Source organism: Borostomias antarcticus, assembly GCF_949987555.1.
Source record: "Borostomias antarcticus genome assembly, chromosome: 23".
NCBI lineage: Eukaryota > Metazoa > Chordata > Actinopteri > Stomiiformes > Stomiidae > Borostomias > Borostomias antarcticus.
The window spans coordinates 10,719,282-10,737,222 of record NC_140256.1 but is presented as its reverse complement, the minus strand read 5'-3'; the positions used below and the strand labels follow the sequence as shown (position 1 = coordinate 10,737,222).

General features: G+C 43.3%; 1 protein-coding gene across 1 annotated transcript in view; it reads left to right on the top strand.

The window, feature by feature from the left end:
- Positions 1–6,893: 6,893 nt before the first annotated feature.
- Positions 6,894–17,941, top strand: part of edil3a (EGF-like repeats and discoidin I-like domains 3a) — a gene marked incomplete at both ends in the record, with an annotated part of 163,286 nt that continues 152,238 nt past the window's right edge. Inside the window, one exon of the mRNA XM_084457687.1 lies at positions 6,894–6,957. Within this exon, the coding sequence (XP_084313813.1) occupies positions 6,894–6,957 (64 nt within the window). The remainder of the gene's footprint in view (positions 6,958–17,941) is intronic.

Genomic DNA, 17,941 nt, shown 5'->3' with positions numbered 1-17,941 from the left:
ACCCCTCCACTGCACAAGCTTCTCACCATGCCCAATAATAATAAGCACAAGCTACTGAGTGCAACGTTAGCCCTGCTAACGGAGAGAATGAATTTGGAGGAGAGGGTTGCAGCTGGTGCTATTATTATCAAAGCCATTCCAGTTTGTATTATACAGAAAGGTGAGGATCGAGCCTGCTGGATGACCAACTCCAATGCCTGGCTAGCTCAATATTGTTGTAAATTTAACATGAACCTTATGCGAGCCGGAGCCCGTCACTTTCACTGGATGACTCGAGTAGCATGCTACATTTATCTCGCATACTAAACATGTTTTTTGTGGAGTAGTATGTACTAAATAGCATGTAGTATGCGAGTTGCAGTACAGTATGTACTACATAGTATGTAGCATTTAGTATGGACATTCGGACACAGCCTATATTTTTGACATCGTGTCGTGGGCCGGATGGAAGGGTGAGGCGAGCCAGAAATGGCCCGCGGGCTGGGAGTTTGAGACCCCTGAGACATGCTGTATTGTAGACTATGGCAGTTTGTTCGACTGTAGGCCTACTGTATGTATGTGGGAGGGAAGGGTGACCTGAGACTGAGGCCCACCGAGAAAATGCATGCAATGCAAAACACATACATTTGAAGACAAATGGAAGATGGACAAATTACCCATGGGATAAATCATATCAATAAAGATATATAAATTCAGTTATAGTGATTTATTCAGATTTAGTTAGGCCTATAATCAATATGAATCATGAGGTGTCTACTTCAAGGTCATAAACCCAAGGGCGTAGGTTTGCGTATGGACGGTCGGGACATGTCCCTACCAACATTTTGGGAGGCCCAAATTGTCCCTACCAACTTTTAAGCAACCTTGTTCGCATTATGGGCAACAAGCCCATTTAATGCTCATTTCATCTTCACTGTTATGAAGCACTTTGGGCTGCAATTCTTGTGATGAAAGTTGCTATAGCCTACAGTTTATTAAAACAAGCCCATAAAAGCTGCACAAGCTGGCCATATGAACCTGTATTTGTCCTCTTGTCATTTTCGGCAAATAATGTCTGAGATTCTAAATTTTGGGGAAGAGTAGTATATAGAAAGAGCACTTACTGAAAAACATCTATAAATAGTAAACCATACATAGTAAACCAGAATTTTGCTGTGATCTCATCCTTTCCAGAGCTGTGTTCACCTGTGGTCTGAAGTATAGGCTAGTTTAGATTGCAGACCATACCACTGATATGACAACCAGAGATTGCACATATTTTGTCTCCAGATTCTGTATAAAGGATACACAGGGATTGCCACAATTCTTATTTAGTGATTTTTTTTTTTTATTGAAAACTGAAAATTGGGCATCACCGATCACAACTGAAAATTATTAACCCCCATCAATGGACCCCCGTATTTTTTGGCAGGGGAGGGGGGGTTCAAGTGAGGACACCCTGGATGTGTTTGGGAGGGACGGTGGATCGGACGTGGATGTGCCTGCGAGGGATGGTTGATCAGACGTGGATGTGCCTGGGAGGGACAGTGGATTGGACCTGGATGTGCCCGGGAGGGAAGATAGATCTGGACTGGCCTTGATGGTGGGGTTTCGACGTGCATGATGCAATGAGGACAGGTGGAGTCAAATATGGTTTTGACCCCAGTGCCTCATGCATGCCATCATAGAAGCTCCAAGTAGCAGGGGTTTCCTCTCCCTGGTCAGTCCCAGAGCCAGTTGGTGGAGCTCTCAGCTCCTAAAACAAACGGTGGCATTAGATATCTGCAGCATCTAGAAGGCTATATTCATGTGAAACAAATTTACTGTGTACTTCTTAAAATTCTCCCATTTCTTTGAGGCCTGATTTGGACTTGCCTGACCCTCCAGGTTCATTTTTTTTATGATGAAGTTGTTAAGAAATATGTCCGGGACGATAGTTAAAATGTTTTGGTCAGAATGAGTGCTGTGTGGCCCCTCCAATCACTCCACATCTTACCAAGTAGGCCTACACATCATTTGGCAAGTCCTGGGATACAATCACCCAATTAATCTTCTTACAAGGAATCTTAAACATTAAGGTGTTTTTGGTTGTAGGCCTAATCAGTGAAATGGAACAAGTGAAACTTTGCTTATTGTTTTGGAATAAGATGCATTTCTCTAAAAACAAGTCACTTGGCCTATATCTCACTGAAATGTTGCTTGTTGGTTGAGTGTCTACATTACGTCTAAAAAAGATGTGTTTTGTGGTGAGTGGCAGGCCATTCATGGACTAAACCAATGAAAATAAATAATGCTTCTTTAGTGCTGTTTCTTTTTTGTTTGTGGAAGACTTTTCATTTTCCATTCTTAGTTTGATCAGCTGTTTAGTCTGAACAACAGTCCCAGTAAATATCCACCACTTTACATTACAATCAAATAAACATAATCTACCGTTTTCTGAACTGGAGAACGGAATTTGGTGCGAAATACAATGCAAATGCCGTATAATTAGTGAGGAACTTACATTTGTACGGCGTGTCTTCCATTTCGGACAATAAACACAGCTGCACATGTGAATCGAGCCTGCATCAGTGCAGACTCGCTACCGAGGGTGTTATAAGCCACTTCCACTCGGCACTAATTGGTTTCGGATGGTACTTAATATGGCACGGCCAACGCGTGGACGCACCAACCGAGGGGGAGTGCATAGGGCGAGGGAAGAGGAGCTGGATTCGGAAACCACCCTCGTTCCATTGTCCTTGCAAGATTTACCGCCCTTTCTCGTCTCACGTGTCTCAACTCTTGACCATTGTTGATGATGTCTGTCATTTAATATGACGTGTACAGATGGGTTAGCCAATCACATCCCTGGAAGCGTCATACCTGTGTATTGCTTGAATATAAGGCCACGCAAGACCAGACTGCGGCACTTCTGTTGGATACCACTCACGTGCATTATCCTGAAGTCCTTGCGCTCGTATGTTTTCTCAATAAATCAGACTTAACCTCTTTGAGCGAACCTTGGCAAATCTTTTTACTTTCGATCAGATTTAATTCCACTACAGTTGGCGACGAGTTGTGAAGAGGGACGACTGCTGTGTTGGTTCGACTGGAGTGGCGACAACGAGGTAGCAGACGTGCAGTCTTTTCGAAAGCTATGGAAATTCTTCCCTCTTTGCATCTATTCGCATCGGTTTGGGGAAGTCCGCCTCGTTGCTCCACTCGGCTGAGCTCACGGTACGTTGAGAACGAATCCTCTGTTTGAGGGTGGTATTTGCCTTGTTTTCGTTTCGGATTGTGTTGGTCTGGCATGTTGTTTTGAAAACAAACCTTATTAAACTTATCAAGCTGTTTCTCAAAAGATTTACTCCTGTTTATGTTTATGTACCACTGGCACAAAAACCTGGGGTTTAACTGAAAAGAAACTGGAATGTGTTTATGTTGTATTTAAACTCTGACCATGCAGCTCTGTCTGTGCGTCTGATAGACACACAGAGACAGCTGTATGATGGAACACAAGGTGTTCCATTACTTCACTTGCGACTTCTGAGTTTGTTAACAGAGGAGACAGGCATGGGACCGGAGGTGGAGATGGAGGCTACCCGGCCTGCTTCCCTACAGATGGGTGACACCTGTGGTTCGTGGGATGCATGGCCAACTGTGACCCCACGTCGCCCGGCTCACTGTGGGCGAGAGACTGCTGATAACCATTCCTGACGCAAAAAGAGAGGTTCCTGCATCACACCAAGCCTGGGATTGGGTCCTGATCTGCGACCTGGGGCCGTACCAGATTCAACTCCAATCACATCCCTGGAAGCGTCATACCTGTGTATTGCTTGAATATAAGGCTGCGCAAGACCAGACTGCAGCACTTCTGTTGGATACCACTCACATGCGTTATCATGAAGTCCTTGTGCTCGTATGTTTTCTGAATAAATCAGACTTAACCTCTTTGAGCGAACCTTGGCAAATCTTTTTACTTTCGATCAGATTTAATTCCACTACGTTATAGCGTTCCACTCTTACGACAGAGCCGTGTTCTAGTATTGCATGTTATGTTTGACGTGCTGCTGCTGACGTCACGTTGTGCGTCAACCTGGTCTCACCCGGCAGACTTCAGAATTCAACGTTTGTCCATCGCCTCCAAACGTCATTTCTAGACGGCATCATACAACTCCAAACGTCATTTCTAGGCGGCATCATACAAATGATGCAAATAACGTATATGCGTGGAGGCGCTCGGGCAGCGAGCATTGAGCAGGGGTATTGCGATATGCGGAGCGCGCCCACTAAGCGCCGTCCAAGTAGTTCCACTCCTGGGTCCAGTTTCGTAAATTTGCCTGATCCCTGTGTCCACGTTAGAACACGAGCTATAAGAACAGTAGCTAATGCTAGCTAATAATAATGACATTAAGGGACCAACTCACATTCCACACAAGCAGTGACAAGATCAGGTTAAGACTGCTGTTGGAAAACGATGGGCTGACATTAGCAGGAGCTCTTAACCTAGCAGTCCAGGTTGAATCTGCGTTGGAATGTGCGGCTAGTTTGTCAACCTCTCCCAACCCTAACACACCAGCACAGGCTCCGAGCACGCTCAGTCCACAGGTGCCTCTCCTCCACGTGAGTGCAGTCAACAGCTGGGATAGTGTACTACTAGCCTCTCGGTCACATGACTGCTCACCCCAGCCGTGCGGGAATGGTGGCTCTTCTACACACAATTCAAGAGCTCAGACCTGCCCTGCCCGTGGTTAAACATGCTCCAACTGCGGAAAGCTAAACCACTTCCACAAACTCTGTAGACTTGCCCCAGCTAAAGTCTCCCAGCCACCAACCATAATCATCCACAATGTAAGCTCAGTGCCCCTCCTTCTAGACACTGGAGCCACAGTATCCCTACTGAACTTGGCGACATACTCACAGTTCTTCTCTCACAAGCCACTAGGGCCACCAACCTCCACCCTGCGTGGCTATGCCAACTGAGATTGACATTGTGTGCTCCCTCCAGCTGCCTGTGAAGTATGGGGAGAAGACACTGCCAGTCTTCAGGTTCAATATTGCATGACACAGGGCCAACCTCCTCAGCCTTGGCCTCTTCAATGGACTTGGCTTCTGCCTGTTGGACACCGCAGGCATGGAGGTGTCCAACATTCACACCGTTGCCATCCCCTGGCAGCAACAGTAGTCCGTGCTGTTCAGTGGCCTCCGGGTTTTCGCTCACCAGCCCCTGCTAGACCCGAAGGTGACACCTGTCATTCAGCCCCTGCGCTGCTCCCCCCTGGCTCTCCGCGATGACATATCCACTGAGCTACAGAACATGCTCAATGGCGACATCATTGAGCAGGTGCAGCGCATCGCCCCGGATCTCCAACTTGGTGGTGGCGAAAAAGAAGTCAGGGGGGCTGTGACTCTGCATGGACCTGAGAGCTGTAAACAAGGCCATCATTCCGGACAAATACCCCCTGCCAATGACAGAGGAGCTCACCGCGCAGTTCCATGGGTCCACTGTCTTCTCAAAACTGGATCTTCGCCAGGGCTACCTCCAAGTGCCCCTACACCCAGAGAGTCGCAACATCACCCCGTTCATCACCCACAAAGGTCTTCAGCTAACAACTTATGGCTTTTGGCCTAAGCTCCACTCCCAGTTGCTCCAAGTGTCCTTTGGGCGCATATCAATCACTGAAAAACGGCATCAGGGCTCACCTGGCACAAGGGTGCACACTCACCACCGGTCTCCGACAGACGCTGCTGCATTACCCGGCCACTCACCATGCCACCACAGGAGTCTCTCCAGCCTCCCTCATGCTGGTGCGGGAGCTTCAGCTGCCTCTGGACATACCGACTCAGGCTCCAGTCCACCCGGTTCAAGCCACAGTCTCCATACACCCGCGTCCGATGAAGAACCGAGTATCACTCCTAGGTTGAGTGGGGAGGGGGGAGGTTGAGTGTAGGGGTGGGGGGGTGCTACACCTGGCACTGTAGTGGCAGTGCTATGTTCTATGTTCCATTTTCACGACAGCCATGTTCTAGTATTGCATGTGACGTTTGACGTGTTGCTTCTGACGGTTGTGCGTCCACTTGTTTTTGTGAATGTGAGATTCATTAAATGGAGTAAGCTCCAACTATAGCCTACGCTGCAGTAGCGGTTATTTTACATAATATTATGAAGAGCAGGAAGGTCAAGTTCACCCTACTTCTTTTATCCGGGAGTGATATGCATGTAAGCTGAAATCCAAGTCGACTGAGGATTTCCAGAGAAAGAGGGTGCTTTGGAAGAGCTAAACTTGGGGAACGGTTTTCATCAGTGAGCAGATCAGGGCCAGTGGAAGATAAAAGTGAGCGAGGATGAGGGGAAGGGTTGATCATCATTTAGCTTAGGTCCCACCCCGCCGGTCCCGCGTTGCTCTTAGTAACACGTGCAGAGAGGAGCAGGGGTTTGTCTATCAGTGAGACAGCGCCCCAGCCGGAATGCTGTGACCGACCGTGTAGCGTTCTCCTCCCTCGCCACTGTTTGTACACACGCACACACACACACACACACTCTATCTCACTCTCTCTCTCTCTCTCTCTCTCTATTTTTCCCACCCCCTCTCTCTGACACACGCGCACACTCGTTGAGACCGTCTGCCTGGGACCAGCACGCACGCACATTCTCTCTCCGCTCTCGCATCGCGCGCCACTGCGGTAAGGGGAAGCAGCGCTGGCACTGGCACTTAATTCAACACGACATCACAGGTAGTGCCGGACTGCTCACTACTTTCTCCCGGGAAAATAAGAGGACTTTAGTGACGGGTTTAAGGAGGTGATAAGAGCAGCTCTGAAATAGCCTAATTGTCTGTGGCTTATAGTGCGAGAAGAACGGGAGAACTTGCGTCTTTTGCTCGGCGATTTCACACATTCCATAACCTTGGAAGTGAGACCCGCTATTTGAGAGGATGGGACCGTTACTCTATTCCATCTTCCTCTGTGTGAGCGCCGCTGTCCCGCAGTATGTGAGAGGTAAGTGGAAGAGCGGTTTTTAGGCTACTGTTGACGTGGAATGTCGAGAGCAGTTATCCTTTGTAGCTTGAGTGATTTGTGTTATCACAGGGTTTTATCTAAAATTGGCATTAATTAATGTTTCAGGAGGTGGCCAACGCTAAGCCTACTGTCATATACTAATCAGGTAATAAGCTACTGTTAGGTACACTAAACATACGGTGTGATCTGACCATCTTAGCATGGCGATAATGAAGCCGATATGTTAGGAATAAGCAGTCTCCAGTTGGAGCTATGATCCATGTGCTTTTTTCTCTTTTTCGATCTAATCTGGGTAAAAGTAGCCGTAACATAATTTTAACCTACATTAGTGGACAGTCATCTAGCCTAGGCTATTATACGATTTTAGGCTATAGCGCGGGTAAATTATTTCAGGTAGATTAATGTCAAGTAGCTGACGGACAGCGCCACATGCGAATGTTATTGATAACCAATAATCTTGGAAGATCGTCCCACATGGTTGTCTATCTTACATATGTTAGCCTATTAATTGGTTGCCTCATGTGAGTTGACAAAACACCTTTTTGTAGTCACTATCTGCCCAAGACGTCATTTTAAAGTAGACAGCAGTCTAAGACATTTGACATTTTTCATTATGATTGGAAGAATTGTGTGTTAGGCCTACACCAGCACCACTGTGGATGAAAGACTAAGGAGATGAGAGCAACAACACATTCCTTATCAGAATGTGATCAGATTGAGATTAGGCTACTTCTCTACCGATGCCTGGGCCAATCGTTATTTTCACTGCATCATGAGTCTGGTTACACTATAGGGGCAATTCGGGATGACATCATAGGCCAGAGCTCTTTAAGGGCTCGATGGTACTGTTGGATGTGAAACAACCCCCTTCCGAGTTTGATGTTAATTGGTTGCAGAGAAGATTTGGTTGAGGGTAAGTCGTGAGTCATCAACAAGCAAGAAAACATTTCTCATCACATTGTTGTCAGTGCATTGTTGATCATCTTACAATATCACTACGGATCTTCAAGCCAAGCTATACATTTAAGTGTGAGTATAATAACTGACTGAAGTAGGTTACTCTAAATCTAACCACATGCTGATTATAGGCATTGATGTCGGGTGTTTGTATGGCTTGTTCTGTGTTAAATGTTTTCATTATAGGCTTGTATGTGAATAAGATGGTGGATACTGGGAAAAACAGCTGTAGATGTGGGTCATGTAGACTATTCCTTCCTGTCTCTAGTCACCCACGGTAGCCCTAGGTATCAGCGGTGTCAGGCAGACAGGCTCCAGTCCCTCTTGTGAAGCTGTGCCTGGAGAGGAGATTGCTGGCCCTCCCTGTCAGCTTCCAGCGTCTGCGCTTACAAGACATAATACTCCCTCCTAGGTCGGCATAATCAACGCAGAGCCGAGCTACCTTGGGTCTACTTGTTTTAAGGCTTAGTGAGTTAAAAATACACCCAGAATGAGTTCTTCAATTAATCATATCCCACTTAGATTTCTGGAAGAATACAGTGGGGTTTTGCCCATCTGGTTACTGTCTTTGCTCTTCCGCTGTCTGAAAGGGAATGGAGTTGGGGTAGTTGATGTTGTCTCATATTGGTCTCTCCTCTATATGCCCTCAGCAGGGTTAGTAAAATAATCACATGTTCAGTCAGGTGGACTGGAATCATGAGCAATTCATCAAATGTAACAGTTTCTGCATATACTGTACTGTAGGAGCATTTGAGAATGATTAATTCATCTTCTTACAGGAGCAGAACCACTCAAAAGCACTCAAAGGTCGCAAGGCCTTCTAGAGAAACTGTGCCACAGCACAGCCCACTAATCAGTGCAATATCCCAGGTGTCATTGGCCATGATTTCCAGCTCCAAGTTTGGAAGTTAGATCTGGTTTTAATCTTGAGAGACAAGCTGTGGAACCACACATCAGTTTGGGTGTGAATGAAAACTAAGACAGGCACTCAGTAATCTCAGATCCTTTCATGATTTTTTCGCCGATTGTCCACTTATCCCTCTGTCCCCCAAGATAGTAGGTGTCTTTGAAAATAATTATTACAAACACTCCATTGCGAATGTCACAGGGCAGGTCTGTCCACTGAAACTAATCGATAGGCCTGAAACATATGCCTTCAGGTAAAACTGTCTGCATTGTTCTGTGTCAGTGTGCAATACATCACTTCCTCTGTTTGCTTCCCGGGGCTGATCCCCACCCATTGTCTGCGTACCAGCCTGCCACACAGGACCGGCTCCATGACTGAGAGTTGCACCCGCAGAGTTGACACCTTTTTCTATGGAGACACGTTTGTGTTTGGGCGCGTGTGTGTGTGTGCGCGACGCGTGCGTGCCTGCGTGTATGTGTGCGTGCTTGGCTTGCATGTGTGTGGATGCATGTATAACTATATTGTGACAAGTTATATTAAACTCATGGGTCTATTTATTGTTGGGTTTACAACATTTCCAATTAAACAAATAAAGAGCCACTTCCAGAAAACACAGCCATCTGGACTGGACATGTGATAACCAAATTTTAGTGAATCATCATGGAGCGTGTTTACAGCGGATGTTATTATAGTGACTTAAGGTGTTGATCTCGGCAAATGATGAACAGAAGATGAACAGGCCTCCTGGTTTAAAATGGCAGTTATTATCAACAGGTTACTAAAGTATTTAAACAGGTTATATGTGGTGTTGGTCTTCATATGGGCATGGAGGTGGTAGCTATAACCAGCCCAGATATTGCAGTCTAGAGTGACCTGTTATCACTGTGAAGATCAAGGAGACTACATGATGGGTAGATCATGTATTTCACCGCCCAATTCACCGCCATCCAGGATTACGCAAAAACTATAAGACCGAAACTTGGTGGAGGGATGTAGCATGGGCCACCTTAGAAACTATTAATTTTTGGAACAGATCTGAATCACAGGGAAGATCCACAAGCCGTTTCCTGGTTTGTATGTAAGCAGGATTATGCAAAAACTACCAGACTGATTTTCATGAAACTCGTTGGAGGAGTGTAGCATAGACCAACATAGAACCCTTACATTTTGGAGCGGATCTGAATTACAGGGCCGGTCCACAAGCCACCCAAACACGTCCGGCCATTCACCCCCATTCATTTTTTGGACCAGGATTATGCAAAAACTACCAGACCGATTTTCATGAAGCTCAGTGGAAGGATGTAGTGTGGGCCAACTTAGAGCTCATAAAATTTTGGAGCGGATCCAAATCACGGGGCGGGTCCACAAACTGCCCAAACGTGGCTGGCTATCCACCTCCATTTATTTTTTAGACCAAGTTTACACTAAAACTTCTAGACTTATTTTCATGAAACTCAGTGGAGGGGTGTAGCATTGGTCACTTAACAGCACATTAAATTCTTGAATGGTTCTGAATGACAGGGTGAGTCCACGAGCGGCCCAAACACGGCCGGGTTGGCCATTCACCGCCATTCATTTTTTGGACTAGGATTACACAAAAACTACCTGATCACTTTTCATGAAACTCGGTGGAGGGGCGTAGAACGGGTGGAGGGGTTTGGCACGGGCCAATTTAGAATCCATTAAATTTTAGCGCGCACAGAACCACAAAATGAATTTGGTGCATTCGGTGCAATGTGCTCTCTGAGCACCATTTCTAGTTATCCATGGTTATCCATGCATAGTAAGACACATGAGGCTTAAATGTATGCAGATCATAGTCATCCATCCAAAAGCCCTTTAGATTTTCCAGTATTTCTCTGAAGGTCATGGCTGATGTACAGGTCGCTTTTAATAAACTAATCTTGCAGTCTACCCCTCTGCCCTTCACTCTCGCTTCAAATGGCATGGTCTTCAATCAGCACCGGGGGGTCAGACCTCTCTGAGATCATCAGCCACGATAACCACACAAACCTTGGGCTGCGACTGTGCGACGCCCCACACATATGGAGATGCAACATGGACCTATTCACAAAACAGGAAGGAATATTTGATCAAGTGAGTTTGGCTGTGCTCATTGGTGGGGTTTGATTTGATTGCACCCTTCATTGTCAGCGCACATGCTATTTTATCCTATTAATATTTGGAGGGGAGCTCATTAGTCTCCCATGCTGTCAGGCTTATGGCTGTGGAGGTATTCATCTTTGCTGTGAACTTGTCCCTCTTGTCTTCCCTACCTCTCCTGGCTGACGTATTGGAATGGTACCAGAGGGTGAGTGAAATATTACATGTGCGTATGTAAAGGTCAAGGACACTAAGGGTGAATTGCTGTTGTGAAATGGGCATCAAATTAGAAACAGATGACCTCAATGCAGGGAGTGCATATGAACAACACTGTATGAACAGCCTTTACTGTATAGTCATAGAACTCTAGGCATAGAAAGCTGTTTATAATGGCACTCTACCTGCATCTCCCAACATGAGGAAGCACAATTGAGTTTTAAAAAATACAGGATACAAAATGCCCACCCTCTGCCCTGTGGGAGAAGCATTTTTAGACCTGTCCAGCTTGAAAATAAATCAATGCCTGCTATTTGAAGATCCTACAGTAGCAACATCGAATTAAGTGTTCAGGATATCAAGTGGTACAGCAATGGGTCCATCACCAGAAGCAATGTGTCTATTCATGCTTGGTTGTGGCAGTAACCCCACTCTAATAATGGCAATGGCTTGACTCACGCTATGACTCTGTAAAGCTGGACAGAAATGGTGAACCATTAGGATACAGCCCCTTTGTTAAGTATTTTTTAACTTTGCAGGTGCTCACAGCACAGATCATGAGAAATGTGGCTGGGATTAAGCAAGATGAATGACAACCACTGGGTCCAGGTCAGCCAGCCGTGGCCTCTAATCTCTGAACTATAATCTATAATTATAATTATGCATTAGCCCTTAGGGAACACATTCTTTATCTCTTAGGACACACTGAGACACACTTTGTTATATAACAACATTGCTGGTGTTACTATTATGAATAGCACTGTAATTAATATATAATCATTCTATAGAAAACCACATAACAATGCTACTAACTGTATGTGAAGAAAATTGTTAGAAAAAAAGAGTGAGACTAGAAAGGGTGCTCAGAGAGCACAGGGCTTCACACATTGATGCATTTTGTTGGGGTAACTCAGTTGAAATGATTAAAATCACGCTGTTTATATGTAATAGCTTACTGCAAGATCCAGGCTAAGAAAATGTTTTTTTTTCTAATAGTGAATGAGAATCAATATTATTTTGTTTTACATGCATAGAAAGATGTCTGCTTAAACAGCAAATAAATAAAGTTGATAACTATCTATCTAAAGGTGATTTGGCTCCTCATTGTAACAAAGAGAAAATATCAGGAATTATATGATTTGTATGTAATACCACAGGATCCAGGCTAAAGAAAAAAATTCCAAATACAGTGTTTATCTGATTTGTTTTTCATGAATCAGATTGGTTGTTTAAACAGCAAATAAAGTTGATATCTACAGTAAGTTGATATCTTAAGCTGACTTGACTCGTCATAGTTCTCTAAAAAAAAACAAAAAAAACAACATCTCCATCAGCATGCAAACCCGGGACGAAAAATCATTGCTGCAAAGCCCTCGACCACCAGGCAGTTCGTGTGACCTGGCAGAAGATGTACAGTAAGGATGAAGTGAGGGGAATAGTACAAGTATGGACACATTTTGTTTTTGTCACTCGCGTATCCACCCAGTGATTCAGGTATCATATGATTTATATGTAAAACCACAGGATCCAGACTAAAAAAAACATTAATTTTCCTAATACAGTGTCTGTTTTGTTTCTCATGAATCAGATTTTATTTTGTTTTACATGCATAGAAAAAATAATAATTGTCTGCTTAAACAGCAAATAAAGTTGATATCTAAAGCTGATTAGACTCCTCATTGTAATGAAGAGCCAACGTTCTCTAAAAAAAAAAAAATTCTCGATCAGGACACAAACCCGTGATAAAAAATAATTCCTGCAAAGCCTTAACCACTCGGCCACCAGGTAGTACAGTAGATGGTTTTCTTTTAATTCATATATCCGCCCAGTGATTCTGATCCGCTCAAAAATGTATTGAGTTCTAAGGCAGCCCAAGCTACACCCCTCCACCAAGTTTCGTGAAAATCGCTGCTGTAGTTTTTGTGTAATCCTGCTAAGTAACGAACTAACAAACACATGTGACTGAAAATATATAGCTCCGCCTGACGGTCGCCACGCAGAGCTAATAAGGGACCACAACACAGACACAAATTGTTCAAAGCCATTTGAGGTTTCTGGTCAGTGCTATCTGTTAAGGCCTTGGTTGTGTTTGGGAGATTAAAGTTGCACTTTCATTCTCAGGAGATTAGAGTTTTGCTTGTGATTTAACTTTCATATGTTCTTAAGAAGCTAGCGCTCGGCATTGGAAAGCCAAGTTAGGATAAAATTATTACGCTAAAAAAGGCAAGAGAGAACAACTTGAAGGTCCATGTCTGGGTCTTAACGTGATTATTTTTGTAAGATAAAACTGAAATGTCCACGATCTCTGAACTAGATCAAGACATACCCCCAGTGATAAACAGGAACATGCCTGAGTGAAGAGTACACCAAGATTAATTTTTTTAAATTTTTTATTATGGATGAAATGAGTCCAGGTTCTTTAAGATCTTACCACTGACTTGTCCCAGGAGATAAAAAAAAAAAAAAGAAGATGGATTCAATCTTTATCAGGCTCTCCCAACAGCCTACAGTATATGGGGTCATTTTCTCTTCAGGACCATTGTAAACAGACAAACAGTAACCATCGTTACTGTCCTTCCCTACACTCTCTCTAACCCTTGTATCTTCCCCTTCTCTCACTAGCCCCCCCCCCCCCCCCCCCCCTTAAGTTGCTTTCTCTCAGCCAGCGCTCCCAGCGTGATGTTGTTAGGACGTTAAGTGCATTATGCACAGGCAATATCCCAGGATTGTCTCTGCATCTCATTCCCAGACTCACGAGCTCCTGGTTCACAGCATTTTCCATGCACTGTTAACTTGGTGTGATTGGGGCTGTGACTGTATAGTATGTGAATGCACATGCTATTGGATATCAACCCACATACAAATATAACACATAAACAGATATGCACGCACGCGCACACACACACACACACACACACGCACACACACACACAGTATTATAGAGAGATGTGTGTGTGTGCGTCTCTGCGTGTGTGTTATGTTGGTATGTTTCATGCAGCCGTTTTCAACTTTAATGCTTTGAGAGGTAACCCAGAAATGTCATCTTACAAATAAGAAGTTAGTCTAGGCAGTATTCCTCTTGTGTTTTGCACATTAAGACGTCACTGTAAATCCAAAATGCCTCACTCATTCCGCTATACACATTCAAAAATTTTATTAATTCCCTTGAGATGCATCATCTCGTTTTCGAGGGGGTCCTCTAACACTAACAGAGTAGAAACATTTCAATAAAACACATTTGGATCAAACAAACAATATACAACACAAGACAATTAATATTGACAAAGACATACACATACAGGCTCTCACTTCATCCCAAACCCCTCCCATAGCATCCATTCCAAAGATTATCTGCGGTATATATCTTCCTTAAAATAAATTGTGAAATAAAAGTAATAAAATTAATATATAAATATAGTAAGGAAAAAGATACAGTACATGCAATCAAAAGCAAGAACAAGTAGATTTAAGGTAAGTTAGCAACAATATCTGATGTAGGGACAACAAAAAAGCGGTTTTGAGTGTGTCTGAGTAGGACGATGTAAATGGAACCTAAAGTTGTTTCAGGTTTAAAGGATAGTTAAAGTAAATACATTTGAAGACAAAAAGCAACCAATGAAAATGTCTTCTAGAGTGAAGTGGTAAGTGGTATTGCAATATGCGGAGTGCGTCCACTTAGCGCTGCCCGAGTAGGTCCACTCCAGGGTCCAGTTTCGTAAATTAGCCTGATCCCTGTGTCTACGTCTAGCCCCTGTGTGGATAATGCTTGTGTACATTGTGAATAGCTAGCTAGCTTGCTCGTATTCTAATGCTAGCTAACACTAGGATGCTAGCTAACGCTAAGATACTAGCTAGCTAGCTAACGCTAAGACGCTAGCTAATGTTTAACACTAGGACGCTAGCTAGCTAATGCAAACAGTAGCTTTAAGAATAGTAGCTAACGCTAGCTAATAAATAACAGTAAGAATGAGAGCTAGTTCACTAGCTAGTGATGTTGTTTGCTACTGTAGTTTTTTTTTTTTGCCCAGGTTCTATCTCTAAGTTTGAAAAGATAAATCAAATCAGGATTAATCCATGGTAAATGTCTAACTTTAACTTTCATTGTCTTCAACGGGGCATGTTTATCAATAACAGTAATGAATTCACTCAAAATAAAATTACATGCATCTTCAATATAAGGTATCAACTGAAATCTATCCCAGTCTATTGCAATAACATCTAGACACATGGAATCATCCCTTACATTTCTCATTCCATCACTTTCTAACTTTTTCATGTACACAATGCTAAGTATGTCTATGAGAAGAATATTGATTGGAGAGACTGGAGTGTGTGTGTGTGTGTGTGTGTGTGTGTGTGTGTGTGTGTGTGTGTGTGTGTGTTTGGGTGTGGGTGAATGTGCACATGTTCTTTGAAGAAACTGGAGCCATGATGCATGTTGTCAGCATGTACAGTGTTGAATGTGTAAGTGGAGTGGGCTTTTCTAGTTTAGATTGATCTATGGTGGTATGGTTTGTTTGGTCTAAAATGTAAGCAGTTATTCAAAAGTAGGCCTAAGTGCCAGTAGTAAATTAAAATATTTTGGGTTAAAATACGTAATGTAATAGAATCTCATGCGATTTCAACTTTCTGTCGGACAAAAAATATGAAATGAAAACAACAATGTTTGTAAAAAATGTTTGGGAAAAAAAGGAAAAGGGAAGAAAGGCCTGCAACAGGATGGTATGATGACATAACCTATATTTAAAATGTGTCCATAACACAGTTTGTTTCTCTTCAGGAGTATGTTCTTGAAACACAGTCACTGCCTCCCTCTGCTGTCTGTATAGAGTTAGTGGATCTGCTCAATGCATTTTACACAGTCTAAAACAAGCCCCAAAAGAGCTACTAAACACCTCAAGCTCTGAACCCTAATTTAGAAAGTAGACAGGCTCCTGAATAGAACAGACAATACTTTTACTGAGACACCAAGCATAGTTTTTGTATACAAAGAAAAATATACTTGGTGTATACACGGTGGTGGGCTCTGGTACATATGGGATAGACAAAAGAATGCATGCACGCCAAACACTGGTCAAGTTAATAACAAAAAATATTACACTGAAGACAGGTGTGATTTGCTATCTTAAGTCCAGCGGTGTTAGATTACCCAAGGGAGAATTGCCAGAGAACAAGTTAGGCAGGGGCTGTGTGTGTGGAAACTCCCTGGATGTGTGTGGAGCAATGGTTGGATATCTCTCACCTTCATACCAAAAACAGAAACATCCGAAGTAGATGGAAAATGAGAATTTTCAAATAAATATTTTATTTGTTATGCCTGGCTATTGAAGAAATGCCGATCAGTGGGAAATGTTAGGATTCTGAAGGGAGTTAACAAAGCTTGGGGATAATAAGTCTTTATATTTTCAGGTTCCTTTGAAACATTTCCATTTGAAAGGCACCTACTCTTCTCTGGGGCGGCGTCACTCTCACTTGATTTGAATGGTAATTTTATTTTCAGTTTTGTTGAAAAGCCTTGCACTATGTATTGTAACTTGGTCTTCATTTTCTTTTAAACTGTTGCACAACAGTGTGTGGTGTGTTCTGTCTGGACATCACACATCCCCAGGCAGAGGTGCATACACAGCACAGGAACTCTGTCCTCACAGCAGAGAGGATAAAGCCTTCAGATATTTTTGCATCTTTTGGTCTTCTGCTAGTCCTTCTACACCCCAGGTCTCTCTCTCAATCTCTCTCTCTCTCTCTCTCTCTACTCTTCCCATTCTCTCTCAGATCATCCCTTGTTCCTGAGAATGTTTCTCAGTCCAGGAATCCATCATCACAAAATGAATATGATTCATTTGTAAATGGAGGTGTCACTGTTATGATTAAAATCAAATCGGGAGGGCTATGTATGGAAAGGTGGAAATTGTATTTCTCAATTGCACATTCCTCTGATAAATGTAATAAACAGCCTGATGTACAAATATAGCAATTCACTTCCCTAAACCAAATCCCAGTCCTCTGTGTTATAAAATGAAGTTTTCTGAAAATACTATATAGAAGTGAGGAGAGAAATGAGTGTGGGCTGGTGTTTGCACCACAGAGGATGGCCTTGCATATCCACTGTCTTCTGTAATAAACAAGTGCATGTTAAACATGTTGTCCCCCAGCCACAATGCATTAAAGTGGAAACATGCTATTTTCATGAATATGAAATGTTTTAAGTGTTATTAATTTCATGTGCATAGTATTTTACTCCCAGAGCTGTAAAATCTGTGTGAAAAGTAGAAGGCTCCCGAGCACTTTCTTTCAATTCTGGAAATCCAGAAAACTGCACAAATGACTCTCCTCAATTGGATATGATAATATTAGCATTTAGGACAAGCAACTCACGCTCTGAACTCTGCATAAAGCAAGATGTACTTGGCAATGGGAAAAATGAACTGTGGTGAGTACTCCATAGTGTTGGACACAAACCCGTTAGGCTCTACAATCATCATACATCAATTGTGTTGTTGTGCCCTATTTTTGCCAGACCTTCGGAAACACAAGACACATTTCTTTATCAAATGTAATTGAAAACATCAATTCGGTGTGTTGGGAATTAGACATCTCAGAAATAAAACTGTTTGTGAGGAGTCATTTCTGATTCATTGAAAATGAATGCATGATATTTAGTCAACCATTTAATGCTATACCATGAATACAAAAGAAACTGCATAAAGCAAGATGTACTTGGCAATGGGCAAAATTAACTGTGGTGAGTACTCCCAAGTGGGGGTCTCTGGTACATGTGTG